The sequence below is a fragment of the Gambusia affinis genome, linkage group LG13, assembly GCF_019740435.1.
Source record: "Gambusia affinis linkage group LG13, SWU_Gaff_1.0, whole genome shotgun sequence".
NCBI classification, from domain to species: Eukaryota; Metazoa; Chordata; class Actinopteri; order Cyprinodontiformes; family Poeciliidae; genus Gambusia; species Gambusia affinis.
The window spans coordinates 19,050,986-19,074,537 of record NC_057880.1 but is presented as its reverse complement, the minus strand read 5'-3'; the positions used below and the strand labels follow the sequence as shown (position 1 = coordinate 19,074,537).

Sequence of the window (23,552 nt, the reverse complement as noted above, 5' to 3'; positions counted from 1 at the left end):
CTCCATCTTGTCACATGGATCAGTTTGGCTCAAATACTTGTCATTGTAACTCTAGCAAAAATGCACACCCATTGTGGTCAGAGAGCTTACATTGCCTCTGCAAGGCTGTGCATGGTGGCGTCGTGCACAGCACCTCTGCAATGCCATCCATCAAAATTATAACCCACAAGTCCTATTTTGTTGCAGGACGCCGGAGCAAATACGGAGTCAGTCGACAAATATAATACCATTCCAACAAGAAAATATATCAGTAGAGCATCTGTATTTTCAAAATAATTCACTAAGACAAACTACATTTACTTGAATTACTAGCCATATTAATGAACATATGGGTATATTTATACAGATATGTTGTCAGCATGTATCATTTATGGCGATGCATGCGCATAAAATGTGGCTTTAATGCTGAAGTTTTCTCAGTCAAGTCACAGTAGGAATGTCGATGAAAGCAGAATAAGTGAGTTTATAGGAAAAGATTAATTTTGGAAGTCGAAAACTAGAGTATTTCATAATGACACAAGTCATCCTTTTCATCACCGGCTTTATGGGGAAATCTCTCATTTCCCATGTGTGCTTCTCTGAGCACCTCTAGTGTAAATAAGGATAGTCCAGAACAGCTCCGGTCTGCCGGCCATGTGTCCAGAAAAAATATGTGTGTAAATCCTGAGTTAGGTTTTGTGAATTTATTATTTACTGTTTAGGTGATTCCTCATGGCTACACATATGCTTAACTGGTTGGTCTGATCTTTATTTTTGGGAATCAGAATCAGTGTGGTTGAGTAGAAATACACTAATTTGTGAATGTAACATGACCAAATGTTAACACTACCAGAGGTAAGAATGTTTATTCGATCTAAGTTTTCAGAACTCCCCATCACAGTGACACCTTCAGATATGTGGAATCATATCTGAAGGTGTCTGTATGTTTACAAATAATCTTGTAAACATTTTGTTTCAGCAGCTATGAAGCAGAAACAGGATGACCAAGTTTTCAGAAACATTGATGTAATGTCTCCTCGGCTTCCTACAGACGAACTTACTTCAGTGTGCTGTTTTTCTCATCTTCCCTTGCCCTCTGAGCACTGTGCCTCTCCTTCACCATAATCTTGACAGAGACCAGTTTTTTCTTTCTCCCCCCATCTTGTTTATGTGTTTGCCACAGCACTCCCAGATCTTTTTCTAAATGATAGCCTCTCCACTCTCAGCACACAGGAGCCAAATTAGAGAGTGAGACAGAACTACGTTCCAAGCTTCGGGCAGGCAGTGGGAGGCTGGGGCCACAATCAGCTGAAACTGTGAAGCTTTTTTTGTTTTTTATTCTGTTTTGATTACTGTCGGATATTAGAGGAGCAGGATGCTACCTTAGCACGTACACTAAGTACACTAAGACTGTACTGTTATTACCTTGGAGGCAAGATGTTAGAAGTGAGTGGAACGAAGCGAATGCTTTAGTGAGCTCCTTCCTTGAGTTGGCTGCTTGTGTGTTGGAGGCTTTGTTCTTACATCAAGCAACTTCACACGTCCCACTTCTAGTTTTCTTTAAAGATGAAGCTGTTTATTGTGATATAACAAAAAAAAGAGATATTTTGTGGAACCCATTAAGTAAATCTATTACACAGATAGAAAAAAATATTTCAAACCTCCTTACTTTAATTTTGATGAATATGGTTTAACAACCCATTTGGTGTGTTAGAGAATTAGAATATTACATAAGGTAAATAAAAAAATTCATTTTGTTAATTTCTATGCACGTAACACTGGTCCTCTAGAGTCCTAGACTTTGATTTCCAAATGAGACGTAAACTTTACTTTCATGTGAAAAGAGAGAATTAGACCATTGAGCAACAGCCCAGTTCTTTTTCTCATCTGTCCAGGTAAGACACCTATAGCCCATGTGTAGGAAATTCTTGAATGTATTTTTGCATAACCATCCGACATTTTCTTTGAAAGCATTCATTTTCTTCCTTTCAGCTTCTTACGAATACGTTTGGAAACAGCACTCCAAGCAACCAGCTTCGTTAGCAATGACCTTGTCTTACCTTTCTTATAAAGCGTGTCAATAACTGTCTTTTGGGCATCTGTCCAACCAACAGCTGGCCCCGTGATTGTGTCCTACTGACCCAGACTAAGAGACCAATTAGAGTCTGAGTAAACTTAGTGTATACCGTCGATTGATGTGACATCATAAGCGTCCACTATGTAACCTTTTTGCAATTTTTGACATTTCTGACACCACATTTTGAGTTTTAATTATCTGTAAATCCTAATTGTGAAGTACAAAATGATATCCATGGTTTTCAAAATAGATTTACAATTTAATAGTCGAAAATGTATTCTGTCCTTTGTGTTTGAAAAATCTTTTGTATAAAAGCTGGCATAAATAAGTCAGTCAAATAATATGTTTTACAAATTGAGCTAAACGTTTAAAGCACCTTCGTCCATATGTTGAGTTTTTATGTCAGTGGTTTTCTTCCACTGGAAGAAAAAGGGCTCAGTGAAAAAGAAAACTAAGCATAAACAATTATGCATAGTCTAAACTAAAAGAACAAACATGTAAACCTTGAATAGATTCCTTTTTACTTTATGTTTGAGGATGATATTTTGCCTCGTGGGCAGTTCAATGTCTCAGATTAAAAGGCAAAAAGCTATACAAAGGCTCAGACGGTTGTTGCTTCATCCTTCCTGCTTCTCAGCAGTACTTCTGTCCCTCTGGTGTTTACAAAAGGAAAAGTTTATGCTGAAATATTGCAACAGATTAAATACAAAAAAAGAGTGTTTTTTCTTCTTTTTATAGAAGTTTTCAAAACAGCCACAGAAACAAAGACTAATGTTGCCTACATGTGCTTTTTTTTAAAGGTGGCATGGTACTTAAATCCAAACCTGTAATGATCACCAGGAAACTCCTTTTTTACCAACTTGGTAAATGACCTTGACTGCAGACATACAGAACGATCACATGCTTTGAATCCTGGATATTCTTCTATTGTGTTTAAGCAGATGTATTTGTTTACATTATCACAAGCCTGCCTGGGGAGAGCAGGTTATTTTTGTGGCGTGCTTTGTTGTGATGATTGTTGTTCCAAAGAAGGAAATGCGGAGGTTTGCTCAGGGAGCGACGATAAAGGAGTTTTGTGACTACAAAGGTAACAAGTAGGATAGAGAAGAGGGGGAAAGGATGTTTGTAGGGGAAGGGAAGGAGGGTCTCTAGCTGCCTTACAGGGATGGCAGCCTGTAATTAATTTTGCATGAGCCTTTCTCCCAATGTGTGTTTGTTTTGTTCTTTTTTGTGATGTATAACTCTTTAGGAAGGCAGTGAAATTTCAGGGACAAGAGAAAGCATCAGGTCAGAAGTGTGAAGCTGCCGTAAAGTCCTTGGACTAAAAATAAATTAGAACAGCAGCTTGCAAGCAGAATGATTTCAGACAATGATTAACGGTAAAACCTGAGTAAAGGCAATGTCTACATCAAAATCTGCTCTACATTACAGAAGCCTCTGAACCCAATGCTGGCACCAGCAATGGCGGTGAGTAGTGATACTAAACACTTTGTGTAATCAGCCCATCACAAAAGGAGAGGAGGGGAAAAAAAAGAATATGCAGTGTTAAAAATCATTCACAAATTCAAATCTGAAAAGTTTGGCCTGCATCTGTATTTAGTCCGATTTACGCTATCCTAAATAGTATGTTCAACTCTTCTTCCTGAATACAGTATCCCTAATAACTTTAAATTTGCTGTGAGGTGCTTTTTCTAAGGAGGAATGAGAAAGTGATTGTGGTTCACCTTCCAGTATAACAATGATATTAAACAGTGCAAGTATGCAAAAACAGCTTTATCTCAAAGCCCTAGGACAACGGCAATTAAGTCTGAGGCAAGACTTGAAAAATACTACTCACAAACACTTTCCTTCAATCCTGAACTACTTCGCAAAGAAGAGTGGACAAAAATTTCAATCCAATCATTAACTAATTCGAACTCAATTTCAGTTTTTTGTTAGTTTTCTATTGAAAGAAACCCTGCAGATTGCATTGAGTAATTGACTTGTAGCATTCATTCGCCCTGAACAGGTCTGTGGTGACAGTAGAAAAGGAAAAACTCTTTCTAGCAGCCATCTGCCACGACCTTTAAACAGAGCAAATACACAGAAACAAACAGAAGAAAAGATCAAAGTATACTTTCTATGTTAAAGAAAAGTGGAAATTTAAAGGCAGAATAGTGACTCCCTCTGTGACCTCATCTAGAAGAGAAACAGCTAAGCAGATGAGCTAAAAACTAATTTTCTTTAGGGTTAGTCAAGAAAAGCTCACCCAATAGCTATTTCTAGGAAAATGACGGGCATGGCGTCTAATAAGGTGACTTCTAAAGCAGACTTGGTTGCACCTGATTTCATTTACTAGCATCAGAGTAAAGTCGTTCAATTCAAATGGATGGCATATTTTCCAAGTTTTATTTGTAATAATATGTATAACTATGTATAATTTTCTTCCCTTTCACAACTATGCCTTACTTTCTGTTGGTCTGTCACACAAAATCCAGATAAAATACTTATTTTTATATTTAAGGTTTTGGTGAAAGTGAAAAAGCTAAGACGGATCATTGATTTGTCTTATCTAACGTCTTCTGCCAACACCCACTCGGTTTCCTCTTCCAACGTCTCTTTCTATTTACTAATTCATACCACATGACAGTACATATTAGCATTCCGTATATGTAGAAGATGCTGAAACCGTTTTTGTGATAAAGAATATAGTTTTGCGAAGGGGGAACACGACCTTTAATCTTGAAACTTAGACAGATGCATGAGAACTATAAATTTGCTCAGGTTGATTCTGAAGCTTTGGTGATACTGTTGAGGTATATTGCAGGTTTTCTTTGCTATAACCTTTTTCTGTTCTCCCCATTGTCTGTTCTCTTAGAGGATATAAAACTTGTTGAGAGCTCAGAAGAACCTTCTTCGATAAAACCTGAAGACCCAAAGCCCAAAGGTAAGGGCACAGAGGAAACATTAACAACCTCTCACGGGCTCATGCACATCTCTATTTTTAAGAGAGTTCCTATTAGTGGCCACAGCCACTGAATTAAAATTCAGTTTATTCAGAGAATCCTGAGCTATGTGCAGGAAATTGTTGCCTGGGTTCATCTCCCTTGCATCAGTTTTCCTCCCCGTCTGTCTCCATCTTCCCGTCTCTGTAGGGGAGTGCAGGCCAATTGTACGTGCTTCTCCAGGGCCAAATGCATTTGTAACTCCACTCAACCCATTTCAGGTCTGCAGTGTTAACCCTGATATCTCGACACACAAGTGTCGGCACGTCTTTGGAGATTGAGTGTGATAAATTACCTGAAAACCCGACCATCGGACGTTTAATAAATCAACTGTAAAATGTATATTATTTTAACACGCAGTGACCGCAGTGGTAGTAATCATGCCAATAAATCATGTTTGTTAAGGATACTATGCCACTGTTATTCTCAGATTTCTATCAAAGGTTTGGTGCACTTGCATAGCATTCGTATATTGTTGTATTTTGAAATGTTTTTTTGTCTTTATCTTTTCCATTCAGGAGAGTTATTAAGCCAGAAATAGGGAATTGGGTAGTGCAAAGAGGAGTTTCCAGGTAGAGGAAAAAAAGAAACACAAGTATCTGCTATGAACAGATTGTTGGGGTTGAATAAATAGGACAGAGTAGCAGCATATGAAATAAGTTGGCAGAGACACACGAGGCGGTGTAGAAAGGGAAAGCTTTAACAATGCCAGACAAAGCATCATGGAAGAAAAGGTTGTTGTCTAACAAGCGTCAGGATCACAGTGGGATGTTTTATTATGAATCTGGTCAGCATATACTGTTCTTTTTAATCAGCTAGAGTACAATTTAGGAGAATCACAACGAGTTGTCCTCTTTTCTGAGTCCAGGTAATGGATTATTTCAGGCTCACTAAAGGTTAATAAGATAGAGAAATGGAACAGCCTCTCAATTTCAGATTGAATTTTTCCTAAATTTGGGGTTTTGATGCAGAATATTTTAGTGCCGTTGATCTGAACCATGTTGACTCGGCTATACCTGTAATTTGATAAGTATGTTTTAATTCGGCACTCCAGTGCAGTCCAAAACAAAGGCCCACAGTGGAAGAGGATGGGGGGATATCTCTACATATGTTTGACTATCGTTTACTCATTCCTAACAAATAGCTAAAAATGCTTATACCTTCACATTTAATAGGTCAGACACCAAATATATCCTAAAATGCATCATTTGGCATAGTTTATGAATTACTGCAGAAGTCAATATAAAACTATGAACATGACATCAGTTATTTCAAAAAAAAGATTAAGGTTAGATCAAAGTAAACAACAAACACATTTTTGGCAGATTGGGAACATGAAATCTAAGGCCTAATTCACAAAATAATTTTAAGTTTTCATCTATATCACCTATATCAATTACAAAAAAAGTGTATGTTTTTTATCAAGTATACTTTTTAAACTGTTAACTTCTTAGGAAGGGAAATTAAAACTTGAGCACGGTATTTGACTGTATTTACATATCCCATTTTAATTTTCTGTCCAGACTCTGCTGAGAACAAAGAATGACCTACTGAGAGGAGAACAATCAACCTCATCTGACAGCCAGTAAACTGTGCAAAGGCCAACTGCACTGGTGTCAGACGGGCCCATGTCAGAATGGGCTCTGACACTGGCCCAGGTCAACCAGAAACTTCACATGATGCTCACAACCCCAACTTTAATTAGCTTTCCACCTTTTAATTCTTCCCTGAAGTATGTATGTACTGTATGTAAATGTATGTATGTACAAAACCTTGCTATAGGACTTGAACATATCAACCAGAAAAGAAGAGCCATACCTCACTGTGTGTTAGTCATCCATCATTTTGCCAGCAGGGTGCAAAGAGATGAATCAGGTTCAAGTGTTTATTTGCTAAAAGCCACTGTGAGAGCTCGGTCAAGCTGTCAGAGGACAGCAGCCGCAGCTCCTACATGTTGACACTCCTGACTGGATGAGGCTTAACATCAACCCTTTTGTTCCTACAATTCCAACTTGGCAATATACAGGTTCATGTTCTACATTTATGGGGCTTTTAGATAGCACCATTGGTGCAACGCCAACTCAAATCAGCCAATAACTGCGAGGCAATGTGCCATTCCCTGGCAACTCGTGTGTTAACATCCCAGATCACACAAACCAGGATACAGCCGTCTCTTGACAAATTGATTAGCTCTTTTTTTTTCCTCCCCCTGTTTTCTTCACCTTCTCCAGTGCATGCCAGAAAATTGCTTTGAATTTCACTGTTATAAAAAAGAACTAGCCCTCTTCACTTTTGCTCGTCTTCTTTCCAGATTGTTTATAATTGTACGGAAGGAATCTGCCTTATTTCATATCAGATAAAAAATAATGGTGTCAGACTTTAGGATGTGGGCTAAGTATGATTTTATGCTTGTGTTTTGCTTGCAGATGATTTGTATTTTTAATTACATCACAATGGCTATTATCTGTTGTGAAACATTTCTTGTTTTATTGGGTTGAATTTAAAATGGTTTTACTTTCTTTTAATTGTTAGCTAATTATTTTTGGTGGTGCCATGCTTAAGAAGAGAATAATTACAGTTCTATGAAATGAAATGATGATGCCTTCATACTTTGATGTTTGCTTTGCTAAACTATAACAGAAACAACTAATAAAGTTTAAATTCAAAGCCTGGTGTCAGCTTATAATGCCCATTGTGTCATTTTAGTTTTGTCATGACTAGGAAATTCTTAGTAAGGATGGAAGTATTTTAACAAATAAAACCAGACGTTAGTTTATCAGCAGGAAATCAATATCCAGTCATGAATTTTAGATTTTCCTAATGACTAATCTCTCCACAAGTGTTCACTAGCAGAAAAATTATAATTTTCTCATTAGAATCTTAATAAAAACACTTTGTTCTTTATTAGAATGCATTACCAGATGACAATCTCCTAAAACTTTGGTTTTTATTTAGTTTTAATCTGTCGATCACTGGTTAGAGCAATTCATGGGGAAAAAATGGCTTACTGCAGTGTCTTATTGAAAAAACAAAATTTTTCAAAAATCATGTTTTGTTTTTCTCTTTGCAGTCATAAATGGGGACAACCAGAGTTGAAGTACTTGTTCCTAGTAGAGGTATTTACTTTGTTAATATATTTGAAAGCTAGTGAATTAATAAAAATGATCCCAGATACAAAATGTGGATGAGATGGTGGTTTGAGCGCCAAAGGCAACAGACTGAGCCAGAAGGCAGAAAACTTCAGAGTGAATCAAGGCGACGACTGAAGCTCTGTTTCAGCATGAAAGTTTCTCTTTCAAAAAAACCACATCCCTTTGTTAGTTATTAGCATAAAGTTTTCAACTAGTTGTGTTCATTTCTAAAAAAAAAAAAAATTGTTATACCCATTCACAAAAATGTCTCGCAATACACTTTTCCCCTTAACATTTGTTCGCTACAACATGCAGAACTCCTCCTGCTGTTTTAGGTGTCAGTAAACAAGCAGCTGACAGTGAAGAGGACAGGTCCTTTATTGCGCTAACCAACTTTCTCACAGGTTACACCAACAAGTGCATGATAAGATCAAGTTCAGCTCAAGATGACAACCAAAAGCAACAGAAAGGTGGTACATGCTTTTTGCAGGACACTCCATAGTAAGTGGAAATAAATCGCAGACTCGTGATGTGGTTCAGGTCCACAATTTTTATACACTAAAGTCTGACATTTGGAACAAATCAACCAAGTTTAGTTTGAAAGCAACAAAAATTGCTTTGAAGGGTAATAGACTGGGTAAAATAAATGACACTGTTACATGTATAGCTAATATAAAACAAAATACAGAAGTAAAGGCTGTTCAAGCTCATTTAGAGATGGAAAATCATAGCTAACATCTGTCCTCCAGGCATTTAGATACAGTGTATAAAATGACAATCTTATTTCCCTCACATTAAGTCTAACAATTTGCATCTGGATTTCCTTCAACAAGATTCTCACAATAGTTTTCTCTAATTGTGGTAGATCCCTCCCTCTCAGAACAGGTGGAACTGTGTCAGGTCCACAGACCGTTTTTATTTCTAGCTAGAAATTATTACTTTGTGGCGGCCAGTCCAAGACACTCACTGTTTTATTCTCAGGCCACTCTGTAACTAATTTGGATGCATGCTTAAGGTCATTTCCCATTTAGAAGATTCATTTGTGACCAAGCGTTAACTTCTTGGCTGATGTCTTCAGATGTTGCTTCAGTATTACCTAATGTTCTTTCCTCATCACACCATCTATTTTGTAGATTTGCTACCAGTTTGCCCTGCAGCAAATCTCCCCCACTAAATGATGCTTCCAACACTAGTAGCAGGCTTATGAGCTTCTCTATCTTTCCTTTAAAAGTAGCAAGTGTCCTAATGGCACACTTAAATTTTGGTTTCATCAGACCACAGGACAGCTCTTCAAAAAAAATAAGTTCTTTGCCCTTGAGTGGTTTGGCAAAATCTAATCTGGCTTTCTATGTAGCCTTTGGAGTAATACTTTATTCCTCCTCATTCAACCTATTTTGGTACAGGACTCATTTCAATGTAAATAATGTAATAACTTTTACAAGGTTTTTTAGCTTTTATTCTGGAGTTGATGGGTACACTTTGCACCAAAACTCATCCATCTGAGGGATATTGAGTCTTTCCCCTTTTTTGAACAGATAAATGTGTAGCACCTTCAGGCATCTGGAACTCTTACCCACAGATTAACCATAAATATGGAAGTACATCTCTGTCTGCTTTTCCCTCCAAGGATTACCATAGTGAATTATCTGTCTCCATCCTCTACCCTCACACCAACCATCATGTCCTCTTTTACCACAACCATAAATCTCCTTTTTGGTTTTGCTCTCTGCCTTCTGCCCGGTGGTTCCAACCTTATATCTACACATATAATCATTGCTTCTCCCCTGAACTTGTCCAAACGATCTAAATCTGGCTTATGTGACCTCTAAAACATCTCATGAGCTATCCATTTTATGTACTCATTCCTGACTCTATCCATCCTTGTCACTTTCAAAGAGAACATCGGCATCTTGAGCTCTAAATTTCTAAGTTTGTCTCTACCTGAGTTTCTTCTACGTCCCCATTTCACCTATGTCCCTTTCATTAACACACCTTTTCTGTCTTTCTGCAACAAATCTTTATTCTTGTCTTTACCGGTACATACCTCCCTCCATGTTTCCAGCTTTTCCTCTACTCACTGTAGATCACAGTGTCATTTAAATTGGATGTCTTTTGATTTCTCCATGATGTAACAGAAGAAAAATTATTGGAATGTTTTTGGGGGTTTTTTTTCTTAATTTCTTTTTGGTTTTAGTGGTATTTATTCCACTAACTAAAAACTGAAGTCTGACAGAAAACCAGATTGAGGGATGTGATGTGGCAAAGGTCAACGGGCCAAAACTCAAGCTTTTGATATGGATCATACGCTTTACCCTTTCACCATCGCCACACTGCAAGGTGTTTTAAAATACATCCATATGTGTGCCTCTAAATAACTCACATAATGAGATATCTTCCAGATTACAAAGCAATCATCATCATCTGGGTTTTACAAAATTGTGTGTATATATAGCAGCCTCAGCATACATTCATTACTGAATTTTGAAGAAAGTAATAAAAAAAGAAATCATTCTTTCTGGTATTTATAGTGGAAACATTTTTTGGTAATTCTAACCAACCAAACTGAAAAAGGTTCAATATTATTTAATGTGAGAGAATGAAGTTGAAAAAAGGTGTCTTTCTTATAGTGTGTGCATATCTGGTTCCAACTGTATAAAGAAGTGCAGAAAATGACAGGCTGCTCAACTGAATTGATCTCAAATGGTTTTTAAATGGAAACTAAAACTGTCTACTGTTTCATCTTAGTTCTATAACAGAAAGATAATGCCTCTGTGAAGCCCAGCAGCCCCTGTAAATTCCCAGGTTGCAATTTGCCAAAGGACATATCGACTAGCCTGAAGGAAAATGAAGCAATATTTTATGGATGAAAGTCGAGGTGTTTTTGGAGGAGGGATCAAGAAACTGCAGATGACCCCCAAGCACCGACTCCAACCCATGGTGGATGAGAATGTTTCTCATGCTTCAGTGTTGGGACTAATTATCGCATAGCAGGTATTATGGCTCCATTTGAATACATCATAATACATAAAAAGGTCATACTCCCTTGTGCCAAAAATGAACTGTTCTTTAAAAAGGCATTTGAACAGGACAAAATGCCAAACACACCAGTAAGGCAACAACTTCTTGGTTCTGGAGTTGCTGGCCCAATTCCCAGACTGTAATATAAGAGAAAACCTGCAGGTTGACAAACTGTCTTTTTCTAAGAAAACTAAGAAATGGAGAGGAATTATATTCCAATCAAACTAAGTGTGAATACCTGTTAGCAGATGTCAGATTTAGATGACTCCATGCTACACAGAGAAGCAATGACATGTCACAGTGATTCACAGGGAAGCTAAATCTTCAAGCATATTTTATTTTACACAGTACATGAGTTTTTACAGAAAAAAGAAATCTTCACTTTCTAAAGAGTTACATTTTGTACATCTTCGTGTTTTGACTTTGAATTTACAGTGCTATCAATGCTGCGCTATGTATGTCGATAAAAGTTTTTAAAGAAATTTTAAGCTTTTCTCACTTTTTTTAAACACCAATTTCACTGCTCTGAGCAGCGTTCACTTACTACTCACCCCTGTCTGACACTGAAGCCGGATGCAGAATTTAAATCAAACATGCTCATTTTGTCTTGCTAAAAACCTTCCTTTGTTTCATTCTTTTTGTGCTACAACTGGAAAAACAAGTATCAGCAACAGGGGTTTTTGTCAATGTGAAAAGTCAAAGAAAAACAAGTTTTACTTGATTGTACCAGCTGTTTGCATTGTATTATCTTGTCACCTGCCAAGCAGAGGTCTGCAGTGATTGTCCCTGGACTGGCGACACTTTAAATTTTAATGAGTTCATTTAAATGTTGCATGTCAGTGCAGTAATTTCCCTTAACCTGAGCAGTAGGTGGTGTCAGGGGAAAACAAGCTTGGTGTTAAAAACCAACTCCTTGGCATGCAAAAGATTTCAATGCTAAAATAACAAACCTCTTCTTCTATACAGAAACAGCCCCATGTCCCAGTTTGCATCTGATGCTGTTGGATTTTTTGGTTTATATCACAGTTGCGAGGCTCAAATTGTTGACTCACATCCTTAAAAGCCGCACATCACAGGCGTTGTGTCTGTCCTCACATTAAAGTGAACCATAAATACGTGTTGGGGTATTTATACGTGGCAAGAAGCGGTGATTGACATCTGAGATATGTTTTTGTCAGTATCTGACAAGACTTGTCAAGCAGCAGCGAGTTGATGTGATGTGCTCTATTTATTTCCTTCTTCCAAATGAAAGCTTAGTGACGGCTCTTTTTACATAAACACACATTACCTCGTTCTCTTCCCATCATTTAACTTTTTCCTCTACTTATTCACTGCTAACCCCACCCACTGTCTCCCACCTCAGTACAGCAACCTTGTGCTGCTCTGGCTGTTAACACAGCAAGAACAAATTGGAGAAAAGTAATTCCAGCTAAAGCTTTAAATCCCAACCCCAGATAAGCCTTTTTTTTTTTTTTTTTTAGAAGTACAGTGTTTGTCCTTCATGAAAATTCATCGCCCCCTCAAGAGAAGGCATCAGTGTAGGTGCACTAAGTTGAGATAAACACTCTAATTGGGATGAAAATTGACAGCATTCACTATGGATGCCTGTTTTTTTCAAAGCCTACTAAGGGCCACTGGAATGTTGAAAGGAAATTGACTTGCAGCTTTTCAGGTTTGCTTTGAACAACTAAGAATGTGTCGATAAAACTTTGCCAGCACCAGACGTGTATGGAAATGATGTTCACAATCTGGCTGAAAAAGAGTGTTTGTGTCAATACCATACAAAAAAAATACCTAAATTGACTTATTATAAGTGTTGTTCTCTGTTTTTGCTCCAATTAAGTTAAGTGAGATGGAAACATTATGTCTTACTGTAGTTACAGTCGAGGTTTAGTAAAGTTGAGTGTAAAAAGCACCAGTTAAAATATCTATTTCTCAGTGTTCATTGCAAAAGATCCCAATTTGTAGAATCTGCCAGCAGGAAAAATAATACTTACACTCTCCACAAATGAATGAGACTCATAGTAGAGAGGCACAAAGCATATGGACGTTTAGATTGACTCAGACCTAAATCTAATCTGTGATGAAAATGTAGATCTCAGAGCTACTCCATTCAGTCTAACTGAGCATAATGTATTTTACAGTGAATACAAAATAGCTCAAAAAAATCGAGACATTCTTCCATTTCCCAATTATGCCGCGCTTTGTTTAAACACAACATAAAACTGCAATAAAATACATAGAAATACATCATAATGTGAGAAAGTTCAAGAGGGTGTGAATAGTTTTGCTAAGCCTCATATTTTTGGTTCACAACAGGCATCAGATTCAGATGAAAATGAAAATTTCTCTCTCAGTGTAATGACATGGTGATAATTCACTAGAGTGCTATTCACACCTGAATTCATTTGGCTTCTCTTTTCAAAACAAAACATTGCTTGCTTCGGGGTAAAATATTAAGTTTCACTAAGTTATGAAACTAATTTGTGTGCTACAGAAATGTAGCAATAAACATTTTTTAGCTGTTTTACAGTCTAAACTGCTGCCAAAAAGCTACCCTGAGCCGTTTACAGTCTTGCATTTAATGCCATCTGGTGATAAACTTTCGTTAATTTGGCACCATTAGTTTCAGACTGTTCTCATTATCCAATAGGTTAAAGCTCTTATGCAGGGAAACAACCTTCTATTTAGACAACAAATGCATGCAATTTCTGTGTGAGCAAAATGTCCTTTCAGGAAGAGGTAAATCGAAACAAGATTTAAGCGATAACATTTCTTTTTGGAGCTCTGACAGAGTGTAATTGGCGGAGGCATGAAGAATGCTTCTGCCCTTGTTAACAAATTTACTTCAGAAGTCATTAAAATGTTTCTGTGCCTGTCGCTTTCAACAGAAGAAAAACACCCAGGAAGCCTAATGAAAGAAAATGAAAAGCAACGGCTTTAAAACGTTCCGTAATTAATTTGGACATTAATAAATGCATTAGACTTATTTAGCTGTAACTTTGTGAGTTGTTTGGTAATGTCAATGTTCTTTCTCATTAAAGCTAAATGTCACCTGGATCTTGAGCTTCCTGGGATTCAGGAAATGAGTCAGCAATGCATTTAAAGATGAACGGCTTGCACACAGAGAGGAGCAGGGTGTCTGGTGGAGCCCTGCTGCTTTCACTCCAGCCATGTAATCGGAAAGTATTTAACGCCAAAAACTGAGCAGAGATAAGCTTGGAAAATTAGTGGAGAAGCTGGGGGTCAATCGCTCTTTAATGATGTACCCTGAAAAATTTGTAGATTTGTAGAGTGGATTTCCAGGCCTTAAAAGCTGGGGCAGTGTGGACATCACAATAATTTGCTAAATACCCATTATCTCACAGTATCTTCAAAACCAGCTGTTTCCATGCAGAAAGATTCCCATCTCTAAATAATGAGGGGAAACCCAGAAGATGTCATGGTGTAATCCTCTATTAGATCACAGGTAACTATGGATGTATGTTTGACACAATGGGAAAGTCAAAAAAAGCCATCCAAGTTATATGGAAGGCAATTGTTGAACTGCACAAGTCTGGTTCATTCTTGGGAACATTTTGCCAATGCTTGAAGGTGCCGTATCCATCAAACAATTGTAGACAAGTATAGGCATGATAGGAATGTCCAGCTCTTTACCATCCAGGAAGGATGCAGGTTCTGTGTCCCACAACATACTTTGGTCCAAAATGTGCAGGTAAACCCCAGAACAAAAGACAAAGATCTCATAAAGATGCTGCTGAAGCTGGTAAGACAGAGTCATTATCCACAGTGAAACCTTCATTTCTGGGGACATGTCTTGTGGTCTGATAAACCTGTTTGATCATAATGACCAAAGATCATAAGCCACAGATCACCATCCTGACTCCTAAGTACAGAGGTGGAACCAGACATGGACTCTGGGCCGGTTCTTCTGAGACCAAAACAAAGCACGCACCCTCAAAAGCTAAGACCAAATGTTTAGATTTCGACTAATATTTCACGACCTTGTCTTTACTTTGATTACCACAAACAAAAATTAATGGAAAGACAGTTAATTCCTCGACCTAAACTGCTTCTACTAGTTATAACCATTTAAACTGCCATTCAAACAAATATTTCAATTATTAAATGCAACTACAAATTAATACAAAATCTCTCAACTAAATTCAATAATTGTAAGATATATTAAAAAAAAAGAAAATAGTAAAAGAGTAATAAGGATTTGTTATATCATGCATGGTGTCAAGGCCCGTCCTTCTGAGTCCAAAACCAAGGCCACACACTCCAAGTATAAGACCAGGAAAAAACAGCATGCACCCATCATGTCTGGGTGGCAGCATCTTGTTGTGGGGCTGTTTTGCTGCAGGGGGAACTAGTCTACTTCATAAAATAAATGGCATCATGAAGGAAGAACATTATGTGAAAATACCGAAGCAGGATCTGATGTCATTAGCTAAGACATTAAAGCGTAGGCACAGATTGATCTTCCAAAAACCCTATGGATACAACCAAGGTGGCTTTAAGACAACAAAGTTAATATTTTGGTGTGGCCATCACGAAGCCCTGATTTCAGTTCAATGAAGAAGTTGTGAGTAGATGTGAAAATGTGTGCGAGTGAGGCAGCCTACAAACCTGACTGAGTTACGCCAATCCTGTCAGGAGGACGGGAACTCCAACAAACTATTGTGCGAAGCCCCAATAGCAGCAAAACAGCCCCACAGCATGTTTCTAGTTTCTATGTGGAAAGTAGCAGCTGGCAGTTTATGATGAACTCGAGACTTGGTGTCTCCATTGTTGTTGAAAATCCCAACCAATTTTCCTTCGTCTGTTAACAATTTGGAAAACTCAAGATGAATAGTTGTTCCAATTAGAGAATGAAGCCAAACACACACCTTAGTTGTGTTTTTAATGGATAAAGCTGGTTAACATAATGTTTCTGCAACCAAACGTGACAGATTTTGCCTAAAAGCAGAGCTGAGACTGGAAACCAATCAGTTTGAATGAACATGATCAGCCCATGAATACAATTCTGACCCTTTGTGGATTCAAAAGAAATCAGTCCCTTTCAACTTGTGCATTCAAATATCTTGTTTTTAAAGTTAACTTAAGTTTTATTTCTTATTATTACTTTAGCTTAAAATTGTAGAAAACAGTTCCAAAATTATTCACAAATGGAAGCTACTTTAGCTGTTCCATTAAGGGGCATTAAAAAAAAGTCTTTTGAGGTTCAGGGAATCTCTAGACTGATGGCTTTTTATTTGGATTAGCACAAAATAACTGGGGTAGCAGAACATAGTGCTCCAATAGTGAATTCACAGAAATGATCCAGCTTAAAACAGTGATTTGCATGCCAACTAACTTGTCTAAAACATTTTTCCACCTGGCTGTATTTAGCATTTCTCTTTACTTAATGTGCAAGCTCTGAATCTTTTCATTCGTATTGTGCTGTTTGTAGCTTTAACTGAATCTCTATCATCTGCTGAATGAGGCTTGATTGTGTGTTGCATCTCAAACATTGGAAAGCACATCTTCCGATTGCCATTTGCTATGGTTATTTCTGGCTCCCCCTCTCAAAGCGTTTACATAATGCTGAAGGAGATGTCAGCAATTTAGGTAAGCTGTTACTTGAGAAAAGTTCATTAATTATTAAAAGAAGAAAAGCATCTTTAATGTCTCCCTTTGCATGTCTCTTCTGTGCATGGTGAAAATGTGTTTAATTTCGTAGTGCCTGTGTTGGAACATGGCAGGATATTTGCTTGCTATACGCTCCATTTAAACAAACCTTCATGTCCCATATAGAGAACTCCAGACTATTAATCTGTGATCTTTATACTGTAATATATGCATCTCTGCACAATGCCTTGTAAAAGTATTTTTACCCTTTGAAATTTTCCACATTTTGACAAATCATAACCACAAAGTTTTGTGGGGATTTGTTTTTATTTAAATCAGCACAAAAAAAGCACGTAGCTAAGAGGAAGGAAAAGGGTTCAATAATGAGATTTTTTATTTTTTTTAAAATAAAGACTTGTAAAATGTGGTGTGCATTTATATTCAGTCTATTTTGCTGCGATTACAACTGCAAGTATTTTGGGACAATTCTCTCCCTGCTTTGCACATTTCAAGACTGAAATGTTTGACAATTCCTTTTTGCTGAAAACTCAAACTTAAAGACTTGTCACAGACATACAATTGAATTTATTATGTGGACTTTAACCAGGACTTACCAACACAGAGATATGCTTTTATGTAGTATATTACATACTCCTCCAATGTTACCATAAGCCTTTTCCATCTCCACTGATGAGCTGTTTTTATTCCAAGGTTAAAAGAAACAGGTTGATTCAATTTAATGAGTTGATGCCCTGTAAAAGACAAATACTTGTACTGCATTTAATTTATGGGTAAATAAATTAGACAGAACGCTGAATCTGAATTCATTTAACATATTTTATCTTGGAAAACATGTTGAAAGCCATGTCTCATTTTTTAATTTATAATTATGCTGTACTTTGTTTTTAGCCATAAAACTCCCAAATGAATATGTGGTTGTAATATGAGAAAATGTTAAAAAGAGTTGAGGTGCTATTAACGTTTCAACAACACGCCCCATCTATCACAGTAGCACCAATCAATTGACATCCACCAGAACATTAAATAAGTGCTTTACTTGTGATCACACACCGACAGTGAATATATAATTTTATTTAATGTTTAACACCTCTCCCTCTTTAGTGGTTTTCAGTGAGCACAAGTAAGTGAAACATGCTGTAAAAAAGCCTGATTACTGTCTTTATGCAGTCACATCCTGATGTGTGAAAAGCACACATTTCTGCTTTCTTGTTCTGGTTTCTAGTCAATCATCAAAACAAAAAAAAAATTGATAAACAATTTTCTCTAAGCTATCCAAGAACACACCTTACATCTATTGTTAAGGTTTTTTACATGGCAGTTTACTTGCTTTGTTATGATCACATTCTTTATTGACCGTGTCATTTAAAGTTAATCTTCAGTCTGAATGCATTCGCTGCATAATTCGTCATGCACAGTTGTCATCAGTGTGGCTGGAACTGTTTGCCTAAAAGACAGAAATTAGCATTGCCATTCAGTAATTTTGTGCAACAGAAGACTTCTTTGCTGCAGAGAGGCCAACTTACAACACTAATTAGCTAAAATGAGTCACTGTCTTGAAAGCCATTCAAATGAATCCTGGCAGTAGCTTCTGCTTGTGTGATTACCCTAACCACTCTAAGCAACTCCTTGGCTTCTGGTGCAAGTCACTATGTCCAAAAACAAGAGAAACCAACACAAAAAAACAAACCTGCTATGAGTTTTTAAAAATTCAACACAGATTCTTTCATATAAAATCTTTTGGAGACTGAGCTGGTGTTCATAGCTGACAATGCTGTCATGAATTATTTACCTGTTTATTCTCTTGTAACTTTCAGGGAACTGATGAGCTTGATTGCTTTTGAATTTCAGTATCTTGCCTGTCAGCCCTGTCTGAGTCTTTAGGGTTCTTCAGTGCTTCAGAGAATTGTTGTTGTAGCAACAGGTTGTAGAAAGTAAGTCAGTCCAGTGCGTACTCAAAGGCAGGTGAATGGAGTTCAGCCAAACAATAAAAAGCACTTGGATCTAGCTCGTCTCCATTTCTGAACATCTTAACTTCTCAACAAGGTTAAGATGTGGGTGCAGTATTCACACTGATTACATTTAGATCAGAAATCATTTAAGCACAAATGTAAAAATGTAGCTGCACCCAGTGTCTCCATTCATCCGTGTCTCTTTTCTGTACAAAGCCACTAAGATGTTGTTGCTGTTCCCTCCGTGTACGCTCAGATATTTTCGTACCATAGAAACTCCTGTACCACTCCATTAGTATTTAGCTGTGTTTCAGCAGAGATGTTTGTGATGCTAAGTGTGTACACTTTGACATTTGTTCCCACTGAAAGTACTAATGGCCCAGAGCTGCTGTGTTTTTTTCTGTCCGTGGCAAATGGCTGCTCATTCTGAGCCTGGTTGTGACAAACGGTTCTCCAGTTAAAAGTTAGTCATTCTTTTCCACTGTCACCACATGCGTGGTCAGGATGATGGGTTGCAATTCATGACTGCATGCAATCAGTTGGGACATCTTACATAGAAACCTTTTTATCACTTGGCATTATAAGATGAATTATGTTTACTGTGATATTTGGAGTATATTTAATGATTCTGGACTGAACTTATAACTGGATAGTATCAAGTTTTCACAGCAAATATTAACAATTTTGATTTTAAGAAAATACATTGAAAAACATTCTTCGTATGGGACAAAATTTCAGCCATTTTCAAGTTAAAAAACTTAAATACCAATGTGATTTCCTAAAGTTGTGTCCGAAGTAATTAATAATTGGTCCTTTTCAACTTTTATAGTACTATCTTATTTGTTGCAAATTGCTTTATGAATTAACAAAATTTGCAAAATAAAAATTGTTTTATAACTTTAAAAATTGAAAGGTATACTTTTTTCCCACACATTTGGAATAGTTTCTGTTACCCAAATGGGATAAATTTTTATTTCTTGTCCCTGTAAGATTGGTTTTAGCCTAACCATAAGATCTATTCCTTTGTAATATGTCCAAATCAATAAAGAAATTTGAATTAAGGGGTTTTATCAGTAATGTATCTATTGAAGAGAATTGTTTCACAACTTGTTTGTGACAGAAAAAAATATTCGGTCTTGAGCTGTTTAGGTTCCCTTTTCTTTCTGAAACTCTCCTCTGTATTATACTATTGACTTCACATTCATTCCTCAAGAAAAGTAACAATAAGAAATTGCAACATGCATAGATAGTGTGACCCATGCTCTAGCGCGCACTGTACGTGTATTTATTGATTCACAGCTAAGGGTGGATACCACTGTTCCTTCCCACCAGGATTCATTATTTTCTGTTCCGAACTCCTGCTGGTTATGTTAATGTATCCTGAATTTCCATAACAAAATAGGCATCAAGGTAGGCAGAAAAATCACTTGAGCACAGCATGCAATTTAAATGTGCCATTTTGCCACCAATCATTCAGCACTGAAGTGCAGATGGTTACAGACAGGCATTCTCGTCATCTCTCAAAGGTGCTGCAGGGTAGATGGTGGGTAAGGAAAACAAAGTGAGGAGATTTGTCTGCATCGACTTGCTTTTTAGCTCATATCACTCCTATGTGTTGTCTCTTTAACACCTTATATTCCTCTTGTACTGAAAAACTACTTATTCTCTTTGTCAGTAGGGGAAAACAATCCAGAGTGCTAAACTGTGGTGTTGATTTATTCTCCCAATCCAGAGCTATGAACTTCATTAATAAATATGATTCATTTAGCATCATTTTCAAATTGCCCAGCCTGCTACAAAGGTGCGAACGGTTCAAACAAGCTGATTAACATGACAACCAAAGTCACATTTTAGGCTTGTCTTGTCACACAAAGCCACGGTTTCTCTGCAAGATCCGACCCACAAACACCTCGCGCTGCAACATGCAGGGAGATTTTCTCATTCACTGTTAATTGGCTGATTTATTCTTGTGCGTGGAGAGAAATAATAAAATAAATAAATTTAAAAAAAGCGATGGATTACACAAACTTGGACAACAAAGTTGTGGAGCACGTCTGCAAGAAGGAGCTGCCTGGAATGAATCAGGCGTTGACATTAATGGAGGGAAGCCGGAGTGTCTGCAGACAGTCCACGCCACCCGTCTCTCTTGTCACAGAGCTAAACACCTCTTGTCACTGCTGACAACTTTTGCAATTGATTAAGTCAGTCTAGCTGACAAGAAGACACAAGGTCACAATTATGATGAATGCTCCACTGATTCCTTTGATAATAGAGACTCTGGAGAGTGTTTCTTGAACGTCCTCTTATTAAATGGCAGTCAACATGCATTAATGTAGCATATTCACATACATCTTGGGAGAAATTAATCTTTTGATGAATTCAAAACATGCTGAGAATTCTTTTCTCCTCGGCTCTTCCAAAGGTATACCCTGCTGCATCTCAAACTGAGTGGATTAGTTACTTTATCAACTTACACATTATTTTTGACGACTGGTAAAAATATGCAATGTAAGACCACAAAAAGACATGCAGACAGTCACTGACAACCGTCACATGGAGGGCAAGTGAAAAAAAAATGATCTTGGCTAAAGAAACTGGTTGCTCACAGAGCGCTGTCTCCAAGCATAGAAAAAAGAAGACCAATGTCCTCTTTGTAGATAAAAGTAAACTTTACATTTCAGTTATGAATCAGGTCCAAGATTTCAGAGGAAGAGTGTAGAGACACAGAATCCAACCTGGTGAAGATCAGTTGTAAAATTTCTGCAGAAAGTGAAGATGAATTCTGGTAATGTGTGTCTATACTGTGTTATCAAGTTCAAAGTCAGTGCACCTGCATACCAGAAAATTTTAGAGCACATCCAGTTTCACAGATTTGTTTTATATCTTCCATATATGTTCATGTTTGAATGCTAGGTTATGTACTTAAGTAAAGAATCAAAGTTAACAGGAAGAAAATACCTTTATGTGTCACTCTAATAAGTCTGAGTTTCCCTTTTTTGACGATTTTCTAATTTACTGAGATGAACCTGATTGTGGGGTAGAAGTCATTTACTCCATTGTGCATCTAGCATCTCACCAATCTATTAATGCAGCCTGTCAGATATAAGCTCAGGTCCCTCAAACTTTCAGCATCTACACTCTTCTATATCTCCCATTTCTCCAGCTCTTCACGGCTCAATACACCCCGCTCTAATATATATGACCGATCCTTTCAGAAGCCAATTCAAAAGCTAACCACCACATTCCGGACTTCTATCAGGCCCTGATAACGTGAGGTTTGACCATCTGTCAGCGCAGAGGCTGCTGGCTATAAACTTCATGCTCCGTCTTTTTATTCATCTGTTTCTTGGAGGAGAGATGCAGCCGGCGCCTGAGAGCCCGGGGCAGCATCAGAGATGAGAGAGAAATCAATTACCGCCTTCGCCTCTGCCTAAAACAAGCCGTGTCGAGGAGCATCTACAAAGAGGAGGACAAAAAGGGGGCTGGTGGCCCCTCAAACCAAAACCCTCCAGAGACAGGGCAGAGAGCATCCTGTCACAAGCTCTGACACATAGCCATCAATGCCTGCAGTGCAAAATAGGCTCCTGTCACACCTCAGAATGGGCCACTTCATGAGCAATCAGACCAAGATCTGTGATTGATGACCAAAAGTGAAACATGAGGCAAGACAGCAGAGAAACAGCAGAGACAGTTTGGTGAAAACAGCCTGAGTTAACAAATACAGCACAATTTTACAGCAAGAAGCTAAAGAAAAACTTATATAGTATATAGAACAAGTTTTAGATTTTGACACATCCTTAAAATTCAACATATTTTCTTGAGTTTTTAAGTGAGAGACCAAAACAAAGAGAATAAATAATAAATTATATGCACACACTTACAAATAAAAATACAATGTAGCTTGCCTTTCAATCCAATGCGATTATTCAGATGCCTCTAAATGAAGTCAACTATAATTATTTTCTTTGAGAAGTTATCTATAGAGATAATGTGTTTGCAATTTAATCTTAGTGTAAATACAGCTGTTCTGTAGACATCTCAGAGTAAAAGTTAAACTTAATTGATCAAACGCCAGAGTTAAGTTATAAAATTACATTCTAAGATTTTAACAACTCACACAAATGTATTATCTGACAATGAGATATCCCACGAGCTCAATCTTACCAAGTCATGGCAATCCATCTAACTGACAGGCCAGTCTAGGACATCATTAGAAAATCAACCAAGAGACCCACAAAAACCAATTAGGAGCTACAAAGATCCACGGCTCAGGTGGGAGAATCTGTCCACAGGACAGTAATTTGTCAGGAATTAACAAATCCAGCCTTAGAAAAACAGTGACTGCAGAGAAAATGCTCTGTTTACAATTTGCCACCAGCAAATGTTGGTGTAGAGGACCAGCATATAAAAGAAGGCTTTCTGGTCAGAAAAGATAAGAGGTTAACTTTTTGGCTAACATTAACAACATAGTGTGGTGGTAAACCAAGAATCTACATTGCCTCCAACATATCATCCCTAGAATAGCTTGGTGGTGGCAGTAGCTTAAGCAGGGACAAGTTTCAGACATCATGGAAAGGTGTATGGTGGTATGTTCAGCCTCTCCAAACATCTTCTGCTTCTGTGTACTCTTGCAAACAGGGAAACACCACAAAAGCACAAGTTAGACGCACACACAAGAAGCATAAAGCAGAAATCTTCAATATTTCCAACATATAATGATTTTGGGGAAGAAATTAGATTTGGTTAATCTGCCTGCTGCTATTTTAATCTTTATTTTTTT

At 37.5% G+C, this 23,552-nt stretch overlaps 1 protein-coding gene across 4 annotated transcripts in view; it reads left to right on the top strand.

Annotated features, from left to right (window-relative positions):
* Positions 1–7,723, top strand: part of macrod2 (mono-ADP ribosylhydrolase 2) — a 465,786-nt gene extending 458,063 nt beyond the window's left edge. The window contains exons 17-19 of one of the 4 annotated variants that reach the window (XM_044137272.1): positions 3,488–3,523; positions 4,914–4,982; positions 6,564–7,723. In XM_044137272.1, coding sequence (XP_043993207.1) covers positions 3,488–3,523; positions 4,914–4,982; positions 6,564–6,586 — 128 coding nt within the window. In that variant the 3' untranslated portion in view covers positions 6,587–7,723. The remainder of the gene's footprint in view (positions 1–3,487; positions 3,524–4,913; positions 4,983–6,563) is intronic. The other 3 variants (XM_044137273.1, XM_044137274.1, XM_044137275.1) reach the window with 3 other exon arrangements.
* The last annotated feature ends 15,829 nt before the right edge of the window (positions 7,724–23,552 follow it).